Source organism: Sus scrofa, chromosome 10 (genome assembly GCF_054392235.1).
Source record: "Sus scrofa isolate SSC_HxYL_T2T_F1_AM1 chromosome 10, Sscrofa_HxYL_maternal_Yorkshire_Landrace_v2.0, whole genome shotgun sequence".
Lineage (NCBI taxonomy): Eukaryota > Metazoa > Chordata > Mammalia > Artiodactyla > Suidae > Sus > Sus scrofa.
The window spans coordinates 91,191,511-91,218,274 of record NC_139392.1 but is presented as its reverse complement, the minus strand read 5'-3'; the positions used below and the strand labels follow the sequence as shown (position 1 = coordinate 91,218,274).

Below are 26,764 nucleotides of genomic sequence, written 5' to 3'. Positions count from 1 at the left end.
CAGCTGAACAAACATTCTTTGAGTGCCTCCTATGTACCTAGCATGCAACCCGGAGCTGGAGTTAAAGAGACAAATAAGATGGGGTTCAACCACTGCTTTCATGCAAGGAGAGCCCAGAAGGAAAGACATCTTGAAAGCAGATGAGAGAGACATGTAGCTTGGGGAAGTCACCAACAAGGGCCACTGCAGTGTTCTTGAGCAGGATGTGATGTGACAGAAGTGGTGTTTGGGGGAAATTGTACTTGAGTAAGGAACAGATTTAGGAAAGGAAGTAGACTGGATATAGGAAAGCCTATAAAATTCCAGTTATGCCATGGGTAGGTGATTAGAATATGGTCCAGGGGTATGGTTATAGAAATGAAATAATAGAGTCCCTAAGAAAAGAAAGTAAGAACAAGATTCCATGGCAGTGTGGATGAAAAGGGGTGCCCATTCTAAGTGCATCATCACAATGCTTTGAGAGTCTTTAAAAACAAAAGTTGAATGAAGGGAAATAATGTTGACACCATCTCTCAAAATATGTGGACTGGGAAGTTCGTAATGGGAGTAGGTAGCAGAGGAGATGGGGAAGGAAAGCAAATGAATGGGGTTAAGAGATTGTGTCAGATAACATTTGCAATAGCATCTTCTCACCTGCACCCTTAAAGGGCAGCTTCACACTCCACACTCTAGCCATGCCTCCACCCTGAGATACCCTCTTCCCTCCTTTTCCTTACAGGGAAGTAATTGGTCCATGCTCTCAGCACCCAAGTCACTCTTTTAAAAATCTCCACTGGTGATGGAGAGTTCTCTTCGCCAGAATCACTTTCTCTTTTCTTATTCTGCTTTCCCACCATCACTCTTGCTGGCTTCGATGTTCACATGCACCATCCAGTCCCCCCACCTCAGAGGTTCACACTTCCCTACACTTTTCTTTATCTGTTCAGTTACCTACCAGCACGCCACAGATGGGGACGCAGAATCCTTCACCATTCAGGACGAAGGGTCACACCTTCCTCTCTCAGAGCTCATCTTCCTTTCCTGTCAGTCCTTCCCTCCCTTCCACCCGGTAAACACTAGACTTTACCTGGATCTAGTTTCTTGTTCGCAGCCACTTGTTAGCCCACTTTACCTGGATCTAGTTTCTTGTTCGCAGCCACTTGTTAGCCCACTTCTGGCCTGACTGCCTGTCTAGCCAGAACTCTGCTCTCGTGAGCACCCTCCTCCACCAGAGATGTTGTGATCTCCAAACCTGGCATCCTCCCCTTCCTCTCCCAAGCTTTGTAAGGAATTCCCTTGCAGCACAGTGGATTAAGAATCCAGCGGTGTCACAGCAGCAGCTAAGGTTGCTGCTGTGGCGCAGGTTCAGTCCCTGCCCTGGGAACTTCTACATGTAGTGGGCATGGCCAAGGGGAAAAAGAGACACCTCCAAGGCTTTGTGAGAAAAAGTCATCCAGAGGAGTCCATTACAAGTCCATGTTGATAGCTCACCTTCCTGTTTCAGACTTGAGTATTTTACCTCTCTGTTGATCCCTCCAACTCGAGTGTCTACCAGCACTTAAATTCAGTCGGTCCAAAAATTATACTTATCGTTTTTGCCAGTAACCTATTCCCTTGTATTTGCTTCCTTAATTATAACTCCACTTATTCGGAAACCTGGGAGTAATTTTTATCCCCTCCTTTTCCTTTACCTCCCACATTAACCCATCAGCTGTTTCTGCCGAAGGTTGTCTGCTCGTATGCTTCCGTTTTACCCCCTGCTTACATGTCATTACCTCTTGCTGAATCTCAGTCACTCTCCTACCAGCTGCCCGAATGAACTGTGTAAAGCCCCATACAGAGCATGCCACATCCCTGTCCCCCCGCCCTTGCCCGCTGCCTCTAGCCTTTCAGTGTTTGCAGATTATCTGCAGGAAAATGTCCAGACTCATCTGATACATGTACATCTTGCAGACATGCCCGCTGACCTGTTCCACCTCACACTCCACACTCGAGCCAGGCCTCCACCCGGAGGTACCGTCTGCCTGGACCCTTGCTCAGTTGCTCCCATCTAGACAGACCAGCTACTGCTCTTCCCCACCACGCCTTCTCCCACACATTAGTAGGAGTCACTTAGCCTTCAACTCAGAAATCATCTTCACTAGCATCTGCCTTGTCCCACTTTCCTCGCTCCCTCACCTCCGCCCACCTATACCTGGTTTTGCTGGTGTATTCTTCGCCCCTCTGTGGTCCCATGGCATTCTATGAATACTTGTTGGTGACTTCCCCAAGCTACACGTCTCTCTCATCTGCTTTCAAGACCTCCAGTATCTGTCTTTGATTCTTCATTCTGATCTTTGTGGGGGCTACTGGTCTACCTAGACTGGTTCTTTTCATAGCCCTCTGGCCATTCATATTTTTTGCTCAAGTCTACAATTTTTTTCCTCCTGGGAGGTTATCCATCTTCTTTGCAAATCTCAACTCTGCCTATCTTTCAATGCCTGCTATATGGAATTTTCTGAAATGAAGATAACCTTGATTAATCAGTATTTATGTGGTTTAGGATTTAATTCTTCTCTAATTATTTAATCTGTACCACTTCTCCAACCAGGGTTTAAGTTCCCCTAGTGTAAGAATTCATGTTTTGGTTTCCTGAATCTTTTTTTTTTTTTTTTTGTCTTTTTGTCTTTTCCAGGGCCACACCCATGGCATATGGAGGTTCCCAGGCCAGGGGTCTAATCAGTAGCCTCCGGCCTATGCCAGAGCCACTGCAATGTCAGATCCTAGCCACATCCGCAACCTATACCATAGCTCACAGCAATGCCGGATCCTTAACCCACTGAGTGAGGCCAGTGATCAAACCCACAACCTCATGTTTCCTAGTCGGATTTATTTCTGCTGTACCATGATAGGAACTCCCAGAAAACTATTTCTTATGTGTAATAGTAAGCAATCTTAAAACTGAATGATATGCTATACTTTTGGTCCTCAATAAGGAATTTTCTAGTTGGGTTTTCCTGTAATATTGATTGTTAAAAACTAGGGCTTTTTAAAAAATACATAAACATTTACAGATGGAGTCTCAATTTGGGGTCTAGACATAAAATTTTAAATACTACCAAGTTTTATTCCTCAAAAAACCTTCTTGGGCTTGTGTAATTATTCTTAGTGAAATAGCATTGCTTTTCCTCACTTGAATTTGCTAAGACAAAAATTTAAGTTCCATAATAATAGGATGAATAACCACGAAATTGTCTTCAAAACAGTGATCTTAAAGCCTTTTACCAAAAAAAAATTTGCATTCCAATGGAAGACTTTCTTCAATTTATATTGTATCACATTTCAACTAATAGAGTACACTTTCTCTTATTTGAGGAATTCATGTAATACAGGTATTACCATTTAGGCCAGTACTTTCATTTTAATGCAAGCCCATTTATTCAGCTGTCTTATGCGCATGCTATATCATCTGGCTGATTCAAAAACAATGACAGGTACTATGTATCTAGTCTCCACAAGAAACAAGAAGAAAAGTTCAGACAGTATTTTTTCCTTTCTTAGGATTTTTTCTTCTTAAAAATAAAATTTTATTATGGAGAATTTTAAATATACACAGAAGTTGAGCAAATTCTGTAATTAATTTCCTAGGGCCAATCATCCAGCTTCAACAGGTACTAATCCATAGTCACTGTCTTCCAATGTACCCCATCTGCCTCCCCAACCCTGTGCCAATGGCTATTTTGAAGCAAATCCCTGATATCATGGTATCTCATCTACCAACATCTCAGGCTATATCTTAACGGCAAGGGCCCCTTAGAAAAATAACCACACCATCACCATATCAATAGCAGTGCCTCAATATCAGCAAATATCTGGTGAATGGTCAAGGTCCCCTCATTTCCTCATAACATGTTTTTCTAAGGTATTTATTTAAATGCAGACCCAAAGCGATTGCGTATGTTCTGCAAAACCCCAGAAACCACCACAAATCTCTAAAACTAAAAACTTGCTTCTTGGGAGGAAAACCTAGGAAAAAGTGAAATCAGTTTCTTCTGATTTCAGTGCGTTCACAGATTCACTCTGGGGATGAAGATCTTATGAGTAGGGGCACTTGATTCACTTAAACAGCCCTTTGTCAACGCGCAATAAATGCAGCCAAAGGACCTGAGGAGCTGTCACAGGCGCCACGCACACGGCTGGTACATGTCATTCTGTGACCAGTGTCTGCGTGTGAGGTGGGACTGAAACTCTTTCGCGATGCACTTTTTCCTTCCTTGTTCCTAAAAGGATTTGAGGTGACAACTCGAAACGTTTGCATGTCGTTACTACAGAGTTAAGGAAAATATTTATCTGTTTTCTATTTCATTTGCATTTTCCTGGTGGTGTGACAACTTGTTACTTCACCTCATTTATACGCAGACTGTGTCCACACACAGTGACACAGAAGCAGAGCCTTAAGGGGCATTTATATTAAGCCCCAAAATGAAAATACAAAAGGCTAGAAATGCACTGGGCATATGAATTCACACCGTTTAAAAACTTTGGGTTACATGGGGTGGGGGAGGGGTCGAATAGGAAGTTGGGATTGATATGTACACACTATTATATATAAAATAGGTAAGAGGGGCCTATTGTATAGCACAGGGAAATTGCAATACTATATAATTATCAATATGGGGAAAAGAATTGAAAAGGAATGGCCATAGAGCTGATTTCCTCGGCTGTCCACCTGAAACCAGCACACCTGTGACTCAACTATATTCCAACAGAATTTTTAAAATATATCAGTAAATCATTCTGGGAGTTCCCATCATGGCTCAGGGGTTAATGAATCTGACTAGGAACCATGAGGTTGCGGGTTCAGTCCCTGGCCTCGCTCAGTGGGTTAAGAATCTGGTGTTGCCGTGAGCTGTGGTGTAGGTCGCAGACGCGGCTTGGATCCTGCATTGCTGTGGTGAAGGCCGGTGGCTACAGCTCCAATTCGACCCCTAGCCTGGGAACCTCCGTGTGCCGCGGGAAGTGGCGCTAAAGACAAAAAGACCAAGATAATAATAATAATAAAAATAAAATAAAATAAATCATTCTGTTTCCCCCCCACACACACACAAAACCCTGATGCTCTAAATGTTTTCTATTTCTATGCTTATCTGGCCCCACATAGCAGAGGTTCAACTCGTGCTTGGGTACCACTGGGAATTTTAAGAGAATTCCCTGTGCTGCCCTTTTCTTTGTTGTCGGAAAAGTGAAATACGTCGCATAGGACACGACATGCCCCCTCACCCCCAAACAGGAATAAGAAATGCCACTTGCCACTCATTTCCAGAAAGTATCTTGCGTTCATTAGCATCCGGCCTTGCGGTTTCAGCTCTAACTGGGGAGAAGGAAAGAAACATGGGTCAGAATGGGAGACCGGGGCTGAGCAGGACGCATCACGACGGGCGAGTCTGGGAAGGGGAGCTGCCCGGGCCGCACCCGAGCCCCGCTCCCCTTCGCTTAACTCACTCCCATTGTCATCAGGACAGCGCAGCACCTATGAACAGAGCCCTTCTTTTAGTAAAACTCCTCAGCAACTCATTCATTCGCCCTGGAGACAGATCATAACTGCCTTAAGGAGAAAGCCAAACTCTGCTTCTGTTTCCATCTGGTTTTCCTGCCCTCCCTGCTGCTTATGTGAAGGGCTGTCCTACAGTGTAGATTCAGATCTTGAACATGAGGGTCGGACGAGGTCACCTGGAAAACACATAGGTTCCTGTCGGAAGGAAAGAGAAGTCCTGCTTTGCGGTACCTGGATACACCTGCCTCTAGGTGAATCGGGGTTTAAATGGGAGTTGCCTTTTTCTTTCGCAAGAAGAGCCTGTTTCCTTTGGAAAGTGCTGGGTAATCTGCTGCGGGAAATTCTACTGAGATTGGATGGACCTAGAGATGATCAACCTAAATGAAGTAAAGCCAGACAGAGGAAGATAAATGCCACACGATATCACTTACACGGGGAATTTTTTAAAAAGGTAGAGATGAGCTTATTTCCAAGACAGAGAGAGACACACAGACAGAGAAAACAAACTTATGGCTACCAACAGGGAAAGAGGATGGGGGTATAAATTAGGAAGCTGAGATGAACACACACACACTAGTGTATAAAATAGACAACCCACAGGGACCTACTGTACAGCTCAGGGAACCACACTCAATATTACCTAATAACCTGTAAGGGAAAAGCAACTGGAAATAACATATCTACGTATCTATCTATGTATCTGAATCGCTGTGCTGCACACCTGAAACTAATATGATATTGTAAATCATCTATGTTTTCAATAAAAAAACTTTTTAGGAGCTCCTGCCATGGCTCAGTGGTAACCAACCCAACTAGTTTAGTATCCATGAGGACGTGGGTTTGATCCCTGGCCTTGTGCAGTGGGTTAAGAATCTGGCGTTGCCATGAGCTGTGGTGTAGGTCACAGACGTGGCTCAGATCCCGCATTGCTATGGCTCTGGTGTAGGGTCCTCTGACCCCTAGACTGGAACTTCCATATGATGCATACGTGGCCCTAAAAAGCAAAAAAAGAAAAGAAAGAAACCTGAAAAACTTTAAAAATTAGATTGATCCAGGAAGGGATTAAAAATCTATTTCAGTATCATTATGTAGAAGGGACCAGACAAAGTGACATTTTAAGACACGATGCAGGAAATCATGCGATGCGACATAAGGGGGAAAATGGTAACGTCTGAGATAATCTGACCATGACCAATAATATACTAAACCAGAACACCTTGCTGTTAATATGCTAAAAGGAATACAAAGGTGAACTGAAGGTCACTGTTGAGCATCACACCCATGTATCCATGAGTAACCAGAATGATTGAAAAATTGTAAGAAGTGTCTGGTTGAACTCAGGATCGAATATGCATCATGGCTAAATCATTCGCCGGCTGTGCGACCGTGTGCTTGTCACACAGGTTTAAAGATCTCTGAGAAACTGACATCACAGGGATGCCTATGTCACAGCATCCCTACAATTAGGGTTCTATGACGTGACAAGCTTGTACTGCTTGGTTAACTACATATTCTCATGCAAGCTTACACAGATTAACGGAAAGAGATGTGCTTTCAACATCAGTATATGCACCACCATTCTCTGCATTAAGGACTAATACATATGGAGGCAAACAGAAAACTAGAAGAACAAGGGAAAGAGGGATCCTTCTCAACGGAAGTGAGAAAAACTGGTACCAGGTGACTGCAACCTCATCAATCTTCAGGAACTAGTGGTGATGGAGGAAATTAAACCACTGTGCTGCTGGAAAAAAAAACACACCCATAGAAAGGCGTATTCCATTGTGGTTTGTTTGTTTGTTTGTTTTTTGTCTTTTTGCTATTTCTTGGACCGCTCCTGCGGCATATGGAGGTTCCCAGGCTAGGGGTCAAATCAGAGCTGTAGCCGCCGGCCTACGCCAGAGCCACAGCAACTCGGGATCCGAGCCGCGTCTGCAACCTACACCACAGCTCAGGGCAACGCCGGATCGTTAACCCACTGAGCAAGGGCAGGGACCGAACCCACAACCTCATGGTTCCTAGTCGGATTCGTTAACCACTGCACCACGATGGGAACTCCCTCCATCGTGTTTTTGAGAGTGAGGAGGAGATGCCCACATCACAGTGAAAACCATGATAAAGAGAAGGAAAATCTTAATGTTCGGAGATGGAATCATTTCTTCGGAGGTGAGAGGCAATGCTGAGAATGCCATTAAAAAAAAAAAATAGAAGTTAATGTTGAGAAAGCAGACTTCAGGAGAAGCAATGGACACTATAAGTCTAGTGCAATCTGCTGACCCTTAAACATTACAAATACAAGTGAACTGAGAAATAACCTTGAAAACAGCAAAAGTAGAAAATGTCGGGAGACTGCTTAGTAGTCCAATGAGGACCTAAGGGCCACCAAGGGCTTATGCCTTGATAATCCCTATATGCAAAAAAATGGGACACGTCCGGTGAGGAGAACAACAGAAAAAGTCTAGGCAAGAAATCAAATGCAACTTTGAGACATATAAACAGAAAAGCTACCTGTTTGCCAGTGATGCCTAATGAAAGAATTCTTAAAATCATTATCTTTCATTAATGGAAAGGGGAATCAAGCAGCATGCTACTTCAAAAATTAGGGATTTGGTGACTTTTCCTTTTTTTTTTTTTTTCTTTTTTGAAATGAGGCAGAAAGTGGGAAATACATGGGAAGGGGGGAGACACTGAGAAACCCTTTCTCCAGTTTCTCTCTTCTTTCTCTGAGCCTAACCCAGCACTCCCATGATTCAAGGGCACTTACAGCCTCCACCGTGAGCCACCTGGTTGGTATAAACCTTTGACACAAAGTCACATACCTGTGACATTACCCACCTACTGAACCTCTCCTACTTGCATAGCCAGCAACCTGAGAGGAATCCTGTGTCCATGTCCCTCTCCCCAGGCTGAGCCCTAACTAAATGATCCCCTAAACTAAATGACCCAAACTCATCTAAGCATGGGGATCTTTAAGAAAAACTCCTGCTGTATCTTTAAAGATTACTTTTGTGACACAGATACATATACGTTCCTAAAAAATACCTTTTTTGAGGTCAAAAATACACAACTGACCCAAAAATCTAGGTTTTAGTCTTGTATCATTCCCATTTTGAACCCTGCAACTTGAAAATCTTTTGGCTGGAGTTCTTAACCATCTGAGTTGTAAGAAGCAGAAGGCGTCTCCTCCTTTGCATATGCGATAAGAGACTTTTGAGAACAGTTTCTGGGTTTCGGGCCATGTAAAAGCAGTTTTTACGAGTATATTTTCTTTAATTTTCATACCCCAGAAATGTCCACTAGAATTTTTTATGCTTTTATATTATATTCCTCCCTTTAACATTTCTAAACATTCGCTACCAAAATAGTTATGACCTAAGTTTTCAAAAACTTGGTGCAGTAACACCGATTGTGTATAATGTACTTTTGAGAGCAAAGCAAGCTCAGCTGAACACATGATGGCTACAAAAAGCTCAAAGGAAGGATCAAGAGACCAAACGTTAAATCAATTTTTGTTCTCTCTTCTCACTTCTTTACCCATCATCTTATCTAAGATATCAAGATACCTATGTGATACCTTGATAAATAGACCACAGGCAGGTTCTAAAGGTATGGGGAATTTCTGATGTTTCCGAGCTGACTTTAACAGGTATAAGTCAGAAACAGCTCTTCACAGCCTAAGAGCGTTCTTCCCCTTAGATAAGAATCAGAGGGATTTGAGTATGTCAGCCCCTTCTACATCCACATGAAGAGTCACTGTCATTTTTAAGCCACCGATAGATACGGAAGTAGGGGGGCATTTACTCAAGGCCAGCGTATTAAACCTGCAGGATGGCACTGAGATTTTGACCTAGTCTTCAGCTACTATGGTGCTTACCAGTTAGTGGGATATGCACTTTCCATAAAGCTCACGGCTTGGATACTCACCCATATTTCTGTCTTCCCGTTGTTCTTCCTGCATCTCTCTGCCAGCGAGTAGAGCTCCACAGTGGTTTCAGAGATGAGGTCCACATTTTTGCCCTTCACAATGATCTGCATGACTCGTCCTTTGTTGATGTGGGCATCGAAGGTGCTGTCCCACGGCGGGTACATGGTTGGCTTCTTCTGGACATACATCTGCCCATTCTCTAGGAACAGAAAGAGATGTCCTTGCTACCCGTTTGGCTGGCTCTGGGGAGGAAGCCTAGAGTGGCACCTACGCCCTCTGCTTGCTAGGATATACATCTGCTAGGAAGAAGGATGGTACCTAAAACAATCAGAGACAACACAGGACAGAATGAGACTACTCCAAGGTCTACAGGCAAGGTAACGGATGCAACTGAGAAGTCAACCTGGGTAATTGACGAAACAAAAAAAATCTGACCACCTCTTGGACTGGTGATGTCCTTTTCCAGTCTGTCCTGTTCAACAGTCAGCCGCTTCTCTGTGAGTCTGAACCCAGGAGCAAAGCCTGGTATGTCTGATAGGGTGCAGTGACCTAGATCCCATTCTTTACTGGTTTTCCACTTTGGGGCCTCTGGGAACCCTCCTTTGTTAATCCATAAGGGGTGGACACATGACTGGTCAAGTTCCCTGGCATCTTGTAAAAAATAGTCGATATACAACTGCCATGTGTTGATCTGAAAAATACTGTGGCATAGCTTCACACTTAGAATGAGTGTTCCTTTAAAAAGATATTTTAAAATGTTCCACTTGATGTAAATACACTAAGAGGCAAAACCCTTTAAAACATCATGAACAAAACCCAAAACACAATAGCTCAGGGGGTTAAGAACCCGACATAGTGTCTGTGAGTATATGGGTTCAATCCCTGGCCTCACTCATTGGCTTAAAGATGTGGTGTAGATTGCAGATGTGGTCCGGATCTGGTGTTGCTGTGGCTGTGGTGTAGGTCAGCAGCTGCAGCTCCAATTCGACCCCTAGCCTGGGAACTCCCATATACCACAGGTGCAGCCCTAAAAAAAAAAAAAAAAAGAGAAAAAAGCAAAACAAAAAATATCATGAGCCATTATTTCCTTCTCTAATTCTCAAAGAAGGGTATGTTTCATATAAACCACACACCTAATCAAAAACCAACAAGTATGCCTGAGAGGTGGGGATGGTTGCCTAAGAGTCAGTGAAGCAGGTTACAGACCTGCAGGTGGGGGTGGGAGGGCCCTGGAGATGGCTAGTAACAGGGACCAAGGTTGAGGGGACAAAGTTTAAGGGACCCTCCCCAGAACCGCCAGGTGATTGGGGAAGTGCTGACTAAGGGGATTAGGTTTGTCACATTTTTCATCCATATTGGATTTTCTGTACTATTTATTCATTATTTATTCGTTAATCATTCCAGGAGCAGAAAACTGCACCTGTATTTCAGTGATTGCTTCTTGGGATCATAAGCACATAAGGTGGCAGATACTGCAATTCAGAGATTCATTCAAAGTAGGAAGACAAAGCAGATCTGAACCCTGATGGCCCTTCCTCTCTGGCGCAGGTGCTTAATGCAGAACAGGTGTGCGGCATCCGCTAAATTCAGCCGAGACTTCAAATTTTCGGTAAATCTAGCTATGAGAGGTATAAACTCTGACAGTGCTGAGGGTGCAAAAGGAAGGGGAAGATTTCTATGGCTTGTTTAAAAGAAATTTAACTTGGGATTGGACTCTTGAAAAAAGCAATGGCAACACTGATGATCACAGTAGCCCTTGACTTCCACAGGCTTGAAGCCACCCCTCATAATTCCTTCCAACCATGACCCTTCTCCACATCCGCCCAAGGACAGAAGTTCCCATGGCAAGGCATTTTTCACACTTGCATTCACTAATGTTTGTAGTCCTTTAAAAAAAAAAGCCAGAACTCAAGATCCGATCCACAGTGAGGTTTACCACTTTCAAAGGCTCCCAGACCGACTCTTTGTCCTATTTGTCCCTGGTCTATTGCCTCATGTAAAACGCAGCCTCACACCCTCCAAGACTGATGCGCAAATGCTACAGAAGTGATGCTTGCATTATCATGTGCAGAGTGATTTTTCTTCAGAACAAAACAAAAACAAAATCAAAAACAAAACCCTCCCGACTCCACAGGCTAAGCTTCTGGAAAAACAAAGTCTTCTTTTCTGATGTGTTCTCTTGATCCACATGGCTGATCAGACCAAGTTCAAAGGCAAGGCCCAAAGAAGAAGACAACATTTTTTAAAAAAAGGCTCTCAGGAAGCAAACCACAGGGAGACCTGTGGTTATAAACAGAACTGGATCCAGGAGACCCATTAAGTCCAAAGCAGCTTTGAAAAACTCAGACGTTGCACACTTCAAAGATTTCTGTGACATTTGAAAGGTTTTAGAGTGGGAGCAAGTGCCATCCTCACTTTTAACTAAACGGGAGAGAAATCTGGGAATGGAGATGATCAGACGGTCTCCTCGGCTTTGATGTGCCCGCAGTGGCTGGAAGGGCAAAATCAATCAGCCACGGAGAAGTCTTAAGAGAGGGAAAAGCCACCCTAGCAGGATGTGGACCCCCAGGCTTCGGAGCTGGAAACATCTCCCTAGAGGTTCTGGACTGCAAAATCAGCATCCTCTTGCGCTGGTGCATGCCACCCCCCTTAAAGGACTATTTTTTGTAGGACTACTGTACACAAAATGAGTCTCTCTCCATCTTTCTCTCCAGCCCCAATCCTTCTCTTTCCCCACCACCCGGCTTTAATGTCTTTCTTCACGTGACTTACCGCACTGTGTTTCTGTTTCTTGCCTATCTTCCTCTGCTGGGAAAGAAGCGCTACAGGAAAGGCACTTTTTCTGCCCCTGTATACAGTAGGCGCCCCAAAATGCTTTCTTTGTAAATGAGCGTGATGGCTCCTTTTGTTACTGTGACCCTGTGTCGGCAGCAATTTGATTTCCCTGCAAAGTGTCTTCTAGAACCAGAAGTGTGTGTAGGGAGAGAGGAGAAGGCTGTGAGGCTGTGCAGATTGAGGGATGTAAACTTCCTCCTGCCTTTCCTCAGAAAATCCATCAAGAATCTTAAAATACAGAGGCAGGGATCAGGGTGAGGGGGTGGGAGAAGTCGAGGTGATGGCGGAGGGATTGCAGAAGAATAGGATTCTTCTACTGGAATGCTCTCAACCCAAAGAAGAACCTTGAACGACTTTCCCCTTGACCTTGAGCTGCTTATGAATATTTAAATCTGGTGAAACATGACTATTCCTTCACTCATCCAGGGTCTTAGAAAACACAAAAGTCAGTTTTCAGAAACTGGGACTCTCAGGGCTACTTATAGATCGTTTGTGTTTTTCATCTAAGTCTAGCCAAAGAAGCTGTAAACCATCGCTGGAGTTAACTGTAAGACTGGGCAGTCTTTATAATCGCTGAAAACAACCAGACTTAACACTGCCATCTTCTCCCTGAGCTCGCTTGTAGATCCCCTCCCCCCAGTCAGCTCCTATACAATGTCCTTGATTCACTTCTTTCCCTAGTTCATGTAGAAAATGGGATCAGGCAACAGAAGATGAGGCAGGAGACGCAGGTCCAGTTCAGTGGCTGCTTCTAAGCCCACGTGCCCTTGAGGAAGCACCTGGCTTCCCTGGGCATCAGTTTCCTGAGCTGCAAAATTAGGTTGAACCAGACGACCCTGAAGACCCCAGAAGGTCTTGCTTCCCAGCTCGTAGCAGGGTCTTCCTCCCGTCCCCGCCTCCCTCCCACACCCAACCAGCTTACCTGATTCAACATATTCTTTGACAAGCACAGCGCAGTAAGGGTTAACAGCCTCTCCCTGGCACGGCTGGCAGGACCCACAGTCGAAGTTGGACAAACCGATTCGAAGAAATGGTGACATGGTCGCTTCCCTGCAAGGCAACAACAACAAAAAATGCTATGGGGGGGTGTCAGAAAATATATTATTTGGGGGTGTCCCATCTCCACGTGACCAGTGCTTTATCTCTGACAGCCAGAGCCTCACACGGCTCAACTCTCCATTCAAGCAAAAGTTTTAGTTCCCCTTCCGCACAGCCCGGACAGGGCTCACCCCAAACCACACGCCGATGCGGTCTTCTGGACCTGGGTGTTATTCAACCTCGTCGGTTAGACCTAAATTCCACTTTTAATCAAATGGGGTTACACGTAAAAGCGGCAGAGAGAAGCAAAAGCTCGGCGGTTTTATTTCTTCTGTTATTCAAGGCGGTACCCAGGAAACAAGAGAGTGAGAAGAAAATGAGTTTACAAAGAGCGAGTCTATTTTAGTCCCAGCAATTAAATATGATACCGTAAAATTCTTCCAGGGGCTATTTATGTGTGTGATGGAATCAGGTTTGGGCATTTACCTAGCAGTGGATCTGTTTACTTTAGACACAAACACATACATATTATATACACACACACACACACACACATACATGTATACAATAAGCTTCTGAATATTATGAAGCACTTCAAAAGCCTAAATCACTGACCACCATAAAACAGCACGTCCTTGTGGAAAGATAAAGAACGTACTTCAAAGAGCCAAGTAACTCACAACTGCAGGTGCTGAGACATGGGTGAAAATTATCACAGTGCTGGCGACAAGTGCCAAGGATCTAGTCTGATTCTCCATGTGCTATTCCTTGTCTTTGTGTGGCCATTCACTTCAGCTAAACACCCCCCCTTTTTTTATTACTCAATGAATTTATAACATCTGTAGTTGTATAAGGATCATCACTATCCAATCCCCCCCTTTTTAAAACCTACTTCTCCATAATGTTCCATTCACTTGAAACTATTACCTGGCATTGAGTGTAAAATAACTTCCTTGCTTCCTCTGTCTCTCTCTCTTTTTTCATCTTTTTAGGGCTGCATCTGCAGCATATGGAGGTTCCCAGGCTAGGGGACCAATCAGAGCTGTAGCCGCTGGCCTACACCGCAGCCAGAGCAACGCAGGATCTGAGCTGCATCTGTGACTTACACTGCAGCTCACGGCAGTGCAAGATCCTAAACCCACCGAGCGAGGCCAGGGATTGAACCTGTGTCCTCATGGATATTAGTCAGATTGGTTACCACCGAGCCACAATGGGAATTCCTGCTTCCTCTGTCTCTTAAATTTTCCTGAATGTTCTGAAGTAAGCCAAAGATTTCAAGAAGAAAGCATTAGCTGTCTTTTCTACCTTTGTGTAAAGGAAGAAAACTTCTCAGAATAACAGGATCCCCGACTGAAAATCAAGAACTCAACTGGACATCTTGGGCCTGTAATCCTGATGCCCGCAGAGCCATAAAAGAGCCCCAGACCCCTGGAAGGCCGGCAGTCTTGGGCATTTTTTAGCCAAGCATAGTACAAATTAGGGGCTCTTGAAAACTGCTGTTAATTTCATGGATATTGAGAACGTCCCAATTTCCTACAGTTAAGCAGGTTTAGCTAAAGGAGGTGGCTATGGATCGTCGTGATTTGTTGGGTTTATTGGCCTTGAAACACACTCTGTGTACACCACACCATTGAATTAGCTGCTTCCAGATTTGCCTTTAGGGCCCTCTGCACCCTGTGAGTTTAGAACTCCTGGGCGGAATCCCAGCTAAGAACTGGGAGAAAATGCCATGAGACCCCTCCCTGCTCCCTGGCCCCCTGTGCCTGGGCCACGTAGATCTCCCAGACAATTCTGTATTTCTCCACTAATCAGGAGCAATCACCAAGAACTATCATCACTGATGAGAGGATTGACCGTGTGGGGTTTTTGGGGAAGATTTCCCTCAATACAAATGAAGGTAAAGTACTTAATTTTGTCTTGAGCCTGGAGGGATCACTGACTTGTAAAGTCCGAGTTACAGCCACTCTGACCTTTAGCCATGGATGATGTGTCACTCTGCAGTTTCCAGGCTGGGTTCACAAGGAGGCTATGGCAGCTCAACCAGAGCCTGGGGAACCTGTCTGGGGAGTGACAGGAAGCTCTAGGGTTCCCAGGGGTTGTAGCAAGAGTAGAGAAGAGCGTTGCAGCGAAACCCTCTTCTCCCATAGGGCTTGCTCAGATTTCCTATCCATGAGCAACCCAGATTCCCTCGCCAGCTGGCCAGACTCGCCTGCCCCAGCCCCTCACCCGGAGCCATCTGCCCTTGCTCAATGCCTGCATCTGTCCAACAGCCCAGGTCTAGTTGCAGTGCCGGGATCTGACATTGTGACATTTAGAAAGCAGAACTGTCACTCGTGTGCATGACCTCACACGTTGTTCAATCAAGCCTCGGGCTCAGGGGTAGCTTTTTAAGGCAAAAGGTAGCATTTTTCTCCTGAGAAGCTCAGAATCTTTTCCCTTTCTGTGACAGTAATAGATGATCATCATAAAATGAAGAAAATACTCAGCATCGGTCAAACTCTCTGCATAGTTCCACCAATAGAAGCAAATCGCTGTTACTTCTTTCATGGATTTTTTTCTAGTCTATTTTAATTAATAGGTTCTGTGTGGTTTTGTGTTTTTTTTTTTTTAAATATGCTGTGCTCAAACTGTATGAGGCTATATTTGACTTTTTTTTTTTTTATCTTGTCGTTTTAGGGCCGCACCTGCAGTATATGGAGGTTCCCAGGCTAGGGGTCTAATCAGAGCTACAACTGCCAGCCTACACCACAGCCACAGCAGCACCAGATCCGAGCCCCATTTGCAACCTACACCACAGCTCACAGCAATGCCAGATCCTTAACCCACTGAGTGAGGCCAGGGGTCGAACCCACAACCTCATGGTTCCCAGTCGGATTCGTTTCCGCTGCTCCACAATGGAACTCCGAAATTGTTCAAGTTCTTATGTCATCCTTGTAAGCATCCCTTTAATTCTTGCATGACAGCCTATTGGGGGAACAGCTCCATGAATTGCTCTCCCTAAAGTCTTACAGTTACAAATTTAGATTGCATGCAGTTTTTCCATAATAGAAATGATGTTGTGATAAGCACCTTTTATAATTATATTTTTTAATTTAGGAAGATTATGTCAGACTAGATCACTAGCGAGCTCCAATATTACCAGATCAAACATATTTTGGCCTAGTAAAGTCATATACATTTAAAGAAATAAACAAAATGAAAAGACAAAGATTTAGAGAAAATATCTATGGTAAATGCAACAGACAATAAGCTAGCGTCATTCTCATATAATAAGCATATACAAATTTGTAGGAAAAAAACCAAGCCCCAACCCCCCCCATGACCCAATTAGATAAGTGGCAATTATACAAACTACACAAAAAATACTAAAAACATAGTTGCAATTAGTTATGTAGGGAAATGCTCATGCTTGTGAGCAATCTAAGAAATGCAAAACAAAACGGGATACTATATAACAGCATTTGTATGATATTCTTGGAAAGATAAAATTATACAGAGGGCGAAAAATCAGTGGTTAGCAGTGGTTTGGGTGGGGGAAGGGGTATGACTTTAGAGACTGAATGAGGAGGTTTTGGGGGAAGGTCAAATTGTTCTATAGCCAGATTATGGTAGTGGTCACAAAAATATAGACCTAAATTCACAGAATTATACACCAAAACAAAAGTCAGTTTTATCATGTGATAGTTTAAAAACCCAAATAAAGAAATATGCAACTGGCATTTCAAGGCAGTAGATTATAAATTCAAAGGTTATATAGATAAGGACTATACATTAGGAAACTGAGAAGCCACATAATAAAATATTAAGTAATATTTAAAATCCTAAGTAATCAAGAGTAGCCTCAATTTACTAAAGGGAAATGGTCAGAGCCTTAAAAAAAAAAAATTTCTACTCTGTAGTATTTAAGCTCTCCTGAAATTTTGCATCTTGGTGCAAATAGCTGAGAAAAATAACATAAGAATTTGATAGCACATTTTCTTTAAGGATATATTAATATTCAATTTAAATGATAATGAAAATATTTAAAATATAAAACACAATAATATTATTTTACCTGTGTAATTAGTGAATATTTTTGAAATGCTCTTCACTAATATTTGCAAGGCAACAAAAATCATACACTTTTACATAATGCTGTTGCAAGTGTGAATTTCCACAATCCTGAACACACACGAGTGTGTACGTATATGTATATATGTAAATCTCGGAGGCCAAGAATATGTGTAATAAGCACATGAAGAGGAAATTAACATGAAGAGAAAATTAACATGAAAGATTTCGGTGGGCTGGCTTTCTGTGCTCAGAGCTGATGCTACAGGAGAACGGGGGTTTCTTGGGGATGCCAAAACAGCAAGGAGAACACAGGTAGAGAAACACAGGCACAGGAATCGCATCTACCAGGCCTGCCCTCACTGGTCTCTCTGTGGAGCGTAATTTCATAAATCTCTTTACTGCCAATCACAGCGGCCCCGCCCTTTACAAGAGGCAATGCCTGCATAAGACTGACCAGCTCAGGCTGTGCTGGCAGCAGAGGGGTCCCTCTATAGACTTCTCATCTGAGCAATAAAATCACACTTCAGTCTCTCCTGGACAGCCCTGGGGACGCTTGACCTGCCAGGTCCAAGGGGAACTCCCTGTCTGGCCTCAGGAAACTGCCCCTTGTTTTACCAGCTCAGCTGCGGGTGCCATGACTCCCAGGCTGGTGCCCCGCTAGCATCACCCTTTCTCTCATTCGCCACAGGCAACCTGCTCTTCTCCTTCCCTGGGCACAGGTTCAGTTCTGCTCCATCGCTCACCGGACCATCGCAGGGGCTTAACCCGTATCCCTCTCCAGTCCCGTCACCTCTCACTCCTGCTCAGATCTCCATCCCGAAGCCCAAAGGATCTTCCTTAGGATTACGCAGAGCCACTGCCACTTCTCTAACTCGTCACACTGTTTCGGAGCCCTAGGCTGTTAGCAGTGCCGCCCCCTCCCCCGGAAAGCCTGCCCACTTCATGCCGTCCTCCATCTGCCCACCCCCACCCACTTCCTCATCTTCCCAGTTCCTGCCCAGCCTCTACCTCCTCTCTGAAGCCCTGCTTCCCTCGCCTCCATCACCCCGCCTCCAGCACATCTCGGTGGAATTCACTGGGACCCCAGCCCCCGCTGGCTCCCTAGGTACCCTGCGAGACAGCACTGGTTACATTTCTTTGCCTCGCCTCTTCCATTTCAGAAATCTGAGTGGGGTTGATCCTCTTACCTCCCTGTTCTGTCTTCAGCTCTCAGACCCCAAAGTCAGGAGACATGGAAGAGAGCCCCAGCAGGACTTCTCCTACATAATCCTTGAGGTACCACATACACTCAAAACTGTAGACGTCCCTCCGATTTCATCTGCACAAACCCTCCTGAGGGAGTGCATGAAGGTCCCTTCCTCACTAGATCCTAGCTGTGTGATAAAGGCTTTTCTCCATCATCATGTTCCTTTGGGGGATGGGGGGTTGTGGGGGAGATGGAGTGCCCGTGCATCTTCCTACAACACTGTATTGGCTGATCTTCCCAAAGAAGATGACGGGCTCTGAGAGCAGAGACTGTGTCTTAATCATCTTGGTACCTCCAGGGTTAATCCTGCCCTCTCATCTCGAGCAAATGCTCAACACCCTTTTGCTAAGGAACTTCATTTCCAAACGCAACATTCTGTATCATCTCTTCATCTCCATGCACTTCTTTCACCCGCAAGGGTATTCTGTGGCCAGATCAGGTGGCAGAGAGTCACAGAGGCAATCAACACAAAGGAAATGTCCCTGGCATTGTTACAGGCAGAGAATCGACGTGATTCAGAGCTCAACTGCAGTACTTATTTAACTGCCCTGCGTCTGCTTTCTCGTCTGGAAAATGGTGGTAATTCTATTATTTGTCTCAAAGGGCTATGGGAATGAGATGGAAAAACGCATGGAGGCGCTCAGAATGGGGCTGGCCCATAGGAAACCCTCAAAAAATGTTAGTTACTTTATTACTATTGCAACTCTGATCTTCTTCTAGTGCACCTCACGGGCGTTATTAGGGTGTATCCCAAAATGGCAGAAGAGAATAGAAAGAGTCTTTTAGGAGCACATCCAGGCTGAATTACATGAGCACCCTCTGTGCTCTGCCACGGAGCTCCCATAAAACCCTCCATGTGTCTCTCCTAGAGAACTCAGCACCTTCTGCCAGAGCCAGCAGGATGCTGGCACTCATGAAAGAGTGTGTCCATAAAGAGTGTGTCCATCCAATCTGAGCTTTTGCTATCCCGGCTGTGAAATACCATCTCAAGATGTACTTTAAATTTATGGAGGATCTTTACACCTACAGCTCAGCGTTTTCACCTGAAGTGTGGTCCCATTTGTCTTTGGCAGGTAGCAATGGTGCTGGTAGGTGGACAAGTTTGATGGATCAAGGCTGGAGGTCCTACACCATTCGGTACTGAACAGAAAACCCTGGTCTCTTGACTCTCTGGTGCTGAGTCACTTACTTCCCCAGACTGACTCACCTGTAACAACTCAAACCCACCAAACACTTTCTCAGTGATCTTAAGGATTGCTATCACACAACAAAAAGCTGGTGGGGAAAGTTCCGCAGAAATAGAAAGCAACAGAAGTTCTCTCTGCTCTCCTCAGCTAACAAATAGTGACTTCTCTTCCTTTGCCACAAATGAAATAAGAATAAGCATACTTTATTAAAAACAATCTAGACAGCACGCATATGGAGGTGTTTCAGGGACAGAGGGAACGCCTCGCAGAAAGATCAGAACCTTTTACACGTAAAAGAGACGACACGAATCAATGATAAGCTTGAGAATGAGGAAAAAAAACACAAAAAACAACGTCACTGGGTTTCAAATATATCAGATCAGCCAAAATTTGGTAAATTAAACATCAGGCAAATTTTGGCAAATTATGCTAGACCTACAGCTTTCACATTTCTTTATGAGATAGGAAGGTTTCTTAAGTAAGAGTGACTGCTGAATAAAATGACTTACTGCTGTAGAAAAAAAGCTATAATTGGGATTAACATATATACACTGCAATGTATACAATACATAACCAGCAAAGACCTGCTGGATAGCACGGGGAACTATACTCAATATTTTGTAATAACTTATAAGGGAAAAGAATCTGAAAAAGAATAGATACATATACATTCTTTTTTGGATTTGTTTCTATATACAACCAAATCACTATGCCGTATACCTCAAACTAACACAACACTGTAAATCAACAGTACTTCAATAAAAAAAGAAAAAAAGCTATAATGAAAAAAATTGCTTTGCAATGTACATGGAAGACAGACTGTAACTAGCAGGGAAGTGTTTTATCCTGTTGCTAAGATGTGTACAAAGTAATACAACAAAAAGAGTCAGATTAAACATTAGCCTCTGGCCCCCAAATATGGCCTCAAAGGTGAATTAAAATAAGAAGTATGAATGGAAGATAATATCCTAAAATAACCCCGACAGTATGTGCTGCGATGACAAAAGGAGAAAAAGCCTAACATGGGACCAGCTGTTAGAATAGCAAGGAAGGGGGACTGGTGACAGAGCCAGTGATGCTGTCCCACGTGTCAACGTTAACAAGACCCGCCCCCCGCCCTCCCCACGCAAGCCCCAGTTCTGGAATGAACTGTGTCTCCCTCACCCTGGAAATTCATATGTTGAGGCCATAAGTCCCCATGTGACTGTGTGGGATGTATTTGTTTTGTTTTTAAATGGCCACACCCATGGCATATGGAAGTTCCTGGGCCAGGGACCGAATCGGAACCACAGCCTCGACCTAGGCTGCAGCTGCAGCAACTCTGGATCCTTTAACGCACTGCACCGGGCTGACTGTGATTGAACCCACGCTCCTCAATGACCCGAACCGCTGCCCTTGGATTCCTAACCTGCTGAGTCACAGCAATTCATATGCTGAGGTCCTAACCCCCGACACAACTGATTATTTTTCTTTCTTTTTATGGCCCCACCCATGGCACGTGGAAGTTCCCATAGGAGTCCCAGCTGCAGTGGTGACCTACACGGAGCTATGGCAACTCCGGATCCATTAACTCACTGTGCCACAGCAATTCATATGCTGAGGACATGAGTCCTCATGGGGCTGTATTTGGAGGTGGAGCCTTTAGGGAGGAGGGTTAAAGGGTGGGGCTCTAATGTAACAGGACTGTGTCCTTGTAAGAAGAGGAGGAGCTACCAGAGACCTCTCGTGCTCTCTTTGCCATGTGAGGACATAGTGGGAAGTCCCCATCGACACACCAGGCAGAGGGCTCTCATCAGAAACCCAGCCTGAAGGCACCCTGATCTTGGACTTCCAACCTGATCTTGGACTTCCAGCCTCCAGAAGAGTGAGAAAACAAACTTCTGTCGTGTAAGCCCCTCGGTCTGTGATATTCTGCTTCAGCAACCTGAACAGACGTACAGGACACATCCCCTTTCCCACCAAAATCAGTGTAGAAATAAAGCAAAATTGAAATCCAGGGAAGAAAGCACTATTCGTATTCTGACACTAATTTTAATGTGTGACATGACTAAAGCATCCCGCTAAAGCACAACTCTGATCAAATCACACAAATAACTCAAGAAAACTGTCCCCGTCCCCCGTCCTTGCTGAATGAAATCATGATTCTCAAGCTGCTGTTCAAAAGCCCCCATGTGTTGGCTTCGAGGTGCCCTCTCCCCACCGCAGGGCTCAGCCCTCCTTGACCTGTTTTCTGAATACACCTGACTCTCCATCCTGAGGGCTATCCACACCTTCCTCTGTTGGATGCTGTGTCCGTCCCCACCATGCACAGCTGCCCTCCTCCAAGGACCCCACTTCGGTACCGCCTCATTCAGAAACTCTCTCCTGCTCCCCACAGAAAGAGGAGCAACTTGCCTGATAGATTTAGAGCTCTAGAAGAATAAACTATGCTTGGCCAGTGCGGTCTTCTCCTCTCTTTTGGAGGTGGGGGGATCTGCTGACTTTCCAAGACCATGTCTTTCCCCTCTCCCCCGCCCCTGCTGTAAGCAGGGCAGGGCTAATCCACCAGTCCTGGGAAGCCAGCCATGGTCCGGTCCAGCACTGCCCATGACACTGTGAACAAGGACCGACCTTTCTGCTCGGACACGGCCATATCCACCAATCACTAGTTGATTTTTAATTCCATCTGGACGGATTGACCAATGGGGGCCAGCTGTACAGCACAGGAAACGCCCTCCAATGTTCTGAGATAATCTATATGGGAAAAGCATCTGCAAAAAGAATGGCTGTGTGTACATGTATAACTGAATCATTCTGCCTTCAGACATGATCACAACTTTGCACATCAACTGTTCTTTAATAAAACTTTTTAAAAATGAAGAAAAATCACTAGTTGATTTTTTTTCTTCTCCATTTTCCTGACTCCTGATCCACCTCTCCATTTGTTCCAAAAGACAGGCATATCCCTGCGAGTTATTTATTGGGTTCCCTCTGATTCACGACACTTTGCAGAAAGCTTTCCAGGGCTTATGTTCTTCAACCTTCTCACCAAGCCCATGAGGGAGGTATAATTAGCTCCACTCTACAGATAAGCAAGCTGAGGCTTGAGTGGGTAAGCGGTTTGCTAAAGGTCACACAGCTAGTAAGTGAGAGACCTGGATTCCAGCTTTAGTTGCTAAATGTGTCCACCCAAACCAGTCAATTACTCCTTGTTAGAAAATACCTTTTAAGGTTAGGTCAGGGAGGAAGTGAAAACGTGGAGAGTTCCCCATAGATTGTTTCAATCTGCTCAACCAGCCTCTAATTAGAAAGAACCTACTACAGGGGCCACACAGGCTTTCCAACAGCCTCCATGATGCCTGCTTGCTCAGGGACCTACCTTCCTAATTGGATGTTTCTTTTTGGCAGAACGTGTGGTTCAAGGATCTTGCTACTTCATGCCTATAATTTGGAGTATAAATGATACAGTAACATCTAGAGCCTATAAGTGTTAAAGAGTGGGTAATATAAATGAAGTGGACACTTTTTGGAAGAACTTTAGCTCTCTTTTGGAAGTGAGGTCAAAGCCATTGACCTGGGTAAGTTTTCCCAGGGGGTCATCAGTGTGTGCTGTCCACCTGGATGTCCTTCCCACTTACACCATTCCTGATGGCTGGCTGGCATCAGGGAGGACTCCTGGGGCCAAAGTCTAGGGCAACACTAACTGCTTCGTATAAAGCCCATCTCCTTGGCTCTACTTCCTACCCATATAGCAGAGTAAGCACTTAGAGTCCAAAGATGCCATCTTGTACAGAAGCAAATTTAATGATGGGTCTGTTCACTGTGTTCAATTTTAAAAAGACACTCTTTGCCACACACACACAAGAGAAAAAAGTAATGATGTGAGGGGATGTTGGCTTGGTTGTGGCGATTATTTCACTGTCTCAAGTCATCAGGCTGTTCACCTTAAATAAATACCCAATTTTTAACTGTCAATTCTATCTCAATAAAGCGGGGAGAAAAGAGACAATTTTCTCAGGGACTCTACTCTCTTATCGCCCTGGTAGCTCTAATGAGACACAGGATGCTTTGGAAGCTTCCCCCCGCTTCCAAAAGAACCAGAGGAAGCGTTCTTCTGCCCATCAGATGCTCAGGGAGGAGAACCACTCCACCTGCATGCAGGGCGTCCACTCACAGCGAGGGGCCCGGGCGCCTTGACTGAGATGGTCAAGTTGCAGTCCCTGGACACATGGTCCCTTTCCCCTGGCATGGCAGTATACGCAGAGGAAGGATGCAGGCAGGAGCTCACAAGTGTGGCAAGACAGCCATGGTAAGGAAGGAAGCCAGCTTTCCCCAGCTGCACAGTGACCCACTCTCTGTGTGACTAGGCTTCCATTTCTGCAGCATGGGGAAAATCACAGACCCACTTCACAGCCTTGTCCTGAGGATTAAATGAATGAACCATTCAATGAAATGCTTGCAACAATGTTTGGTGGAAAAGGTAGCTGTTACATCACATAGGACTTTTCCCACGAATCCCTGGAAATCCTCCCTGCTAAAATCTGCTGCTGATGATGACTCGCTCAACGGATGACCTGACATGGCCTAGAATTGCACTGCTGGCTAAGGAAATGAAGTGACTTGTGCATCTGGGTTTTTTCGGGTTTGTTTTTGTTTTTGCCATTGCTCACTAAGCATTTGCTAAACCTACCTACTAAGTATAAAGCGCTGCACTGGATGCAAACACATGACATGGTCCCTGTTCTAAATAAGCCTCGGGACCTCAGAGAGGGGGACACCACTTCTGCCTAGAGGAGATCAGAGGAGGAGGTTCTGAGAGGGCGGACTTTAATTTGCTGTTTATCCCACGAGTATAATGACGTGGCCGGTTGATGTGGACTCAGCGTTAAGAGACAGAATAAGAAACGGCAAAGTGGGCTGTCAGTCCTGGGTCCAGCAGGAGCAAAACACCCCTGTCCCCTCCAGCGGTGCTCAAACACCACACCCCACTTCCTCCTGAGGGTGTGGGACACTTTTCAAAGAAAATACAGTATTTGGCAGTATCACCGCAGTAGGCGGAAGTGGCGATGTTCAGTCCAAAGACGAACGAGTCGTTCGGTGCAGAATAACACACACGGGGCCTGCGTGTGCTAGCCTGGCAGGCAGTGCTGGCTGAGTCGCTGCTGGAGACGAGGTGACCAGGGACTGCAGCAGGAGGAGGAGGTGGTGGCAGAGGGTAGATGGGTGCTTGCAGCTCTAGGTGAGCCACCCACACACGTCCACTTAGAAAGGAGTGGACTGTAAAAGCGTGTTTGTGATGGGAGCTTAGAATCCAGAGGAGCTGAAATTAGATCCCGCTTAGGTCCCTAGACAAGCCCATTGCGACCCACGTATCAGTGAATCCAGAATGAAGTCAAGACCATCAAAGCCATGATCTTGACTGTTGGGCTCAGGGGATCCTCCGCTTATTTTTCTTCCTGCGATATTTCAGATTAGCTGTGGGTTTAATCGCCCAACGAGGGGCTAATTTCTCAATTTAAAGACCACGGGTGACTCTGGTTTCCAGGAAACACTGGTTTACGGGGTGAGAACTTCTGTATTGTGAGTCACAACGGCAGTGGGCACCTGCCACCTGCGGATGGGAACTCACCAGCTCAGGGGTTCTCAAAGCGCAGTTCTGGAGAGCCACCAGCACCAGCACCAGCACAGGGAGGGGGGCGCTCTCAAGAAGCGCAAACCCTCCAGCACCACCACCCCAGACCCACTGACCCAGAAACTACAGGCGTGTGGGGTCAACAATCTGAGTTCCGCCCGACCCTCCACTGCCTTGCTGCACCCTGAAGCCCTAGAATAAGCTCCACGAGGCCCAGCTGTGTCTTTCTCATTTTTATTTGCTTGGCGTTCAGCAAATAAAAATGAGGTGGTTCTAAGTTACTGGTTCTCAACCAGGGTGACCTTGCCTCCTGGGGACATGTGGCAAGGACTGGAGACATTTTTGGTTGTCACAAACGGATGGAGGCCATGGGACTGGCATTTGGTAGGTTGAGGCCAGAGATGTGGCAAACGACCTACAATGTGGCAGTCAGCAAATGCATCAATCGAGCCAAGGCTGAGAAGCCCTCTATGTCCAAATATCAAATGTGGTCATACCAAGAGGACCCTCCATTCATTCCTCCCTCCCTCTCACCATTAGTGGATCAGTGTTTAGTGAATTCGAGCCCCACAAGGGAGGAACACAGTGACTGGGGAAACTGGTCTCTCTTTTCACATTGGCCCCTCATTGGGAGGCCAGGAGTAGCACAGTAACGACAGGTGCTACTTGTAGCGAGTATATTTAGTGTCCTTTGAATACACAGATACATGGGTTCTGAATGAATCAGTCCATGAACAAATCAGCTGATCTCTTAATCTTTGTCTCCTTTTTATAAATGGCTGCACCTGTGGTATATGGAAGTTTCCAGGCCAGGACTGATTCCAAGCCACAGCTGCAACGACAACACTAGATCTTTAAGCCACTGTGCAGGGCTGGGGATCAATCCCCACCTCTGCAGCAACCCAAGCTGCTGCAGTTGGATTCTGAACCCATTGTGCCACAGTGGGAACTCCATTTTTGTTTCATGTGGAGCTGAAAGGGCTCTTCGTGATCCAGTGATGAAAGATGAGGAAGGTGAGGCTCAGAGAACTTAAAGCAGGTGATCACAGCCACCTAATTAGTGAAGGAAGTGTTACTAGGGCTCAGGTCTCCAAGGTCGTTTCTTATTCATCTTTCCACTGGGGTTTTATTTTATTGTTGTAGCTGTAACATCGCTCAGTGAGGAATACACTTTAAACCAACGACTGAATTTGCTCCTACATCAAATATTAATGCTGCTTATACAGAAAGACTGTTTACACCACCAGATGCCAGACTCTCGGCATTCTCAGACAGTTTGTGACATGTCCCCATTTGGCTAACTCTAGACAGTGCCGCAGCCTCACACACAGTAGCTAAGCATCACTTCATGAGAGAA

The 26,764-nt window shown here is 45.1% G+C and overlaps 1 protein-coding gene across 7 annotated transcripts in view; it reads right to left on the bottom strand.

The window, feature by feature from the left end:
- Window positions 1-26,764, bottom strand: part of PRKCQ (protein kinase C theta) — a 154,105-nt gene that overhangs the window by 84,905 nt on the left and 42,436 nt on the right. For 5 of the 7 annotated variants that reach the window (XM_021065023.2, XM_021065021.2, XM_021065019.2 and 2 more), the window contains 3 exons: window positions 13,195-13,322; window positions 9,437-9,636; window positions 5,269-5,329 (listed from right to left, as the gene is read on the bottom strand). In XM_021065023.2, the coding sequence (XP_020920682.1) occupies window positions 5,269-5,329; window positions 9,437-9,636; window positions 13,195-13,312 (379 nt within the window). In that variant the 5' untranslated portion in view covers window positions 13,313-13,322. Of the gene's footprint in view, window positions 1-5,268; window positions 5,330-9,436; window positions 9,637-13,194; window positions 13,323-13,501; window positions 13,704-26,764 lie in introns of those variants that run through there. The other 2 variants (XR_014818128.1, XM_021065020.2) reach the window with 2 other exon arrangements.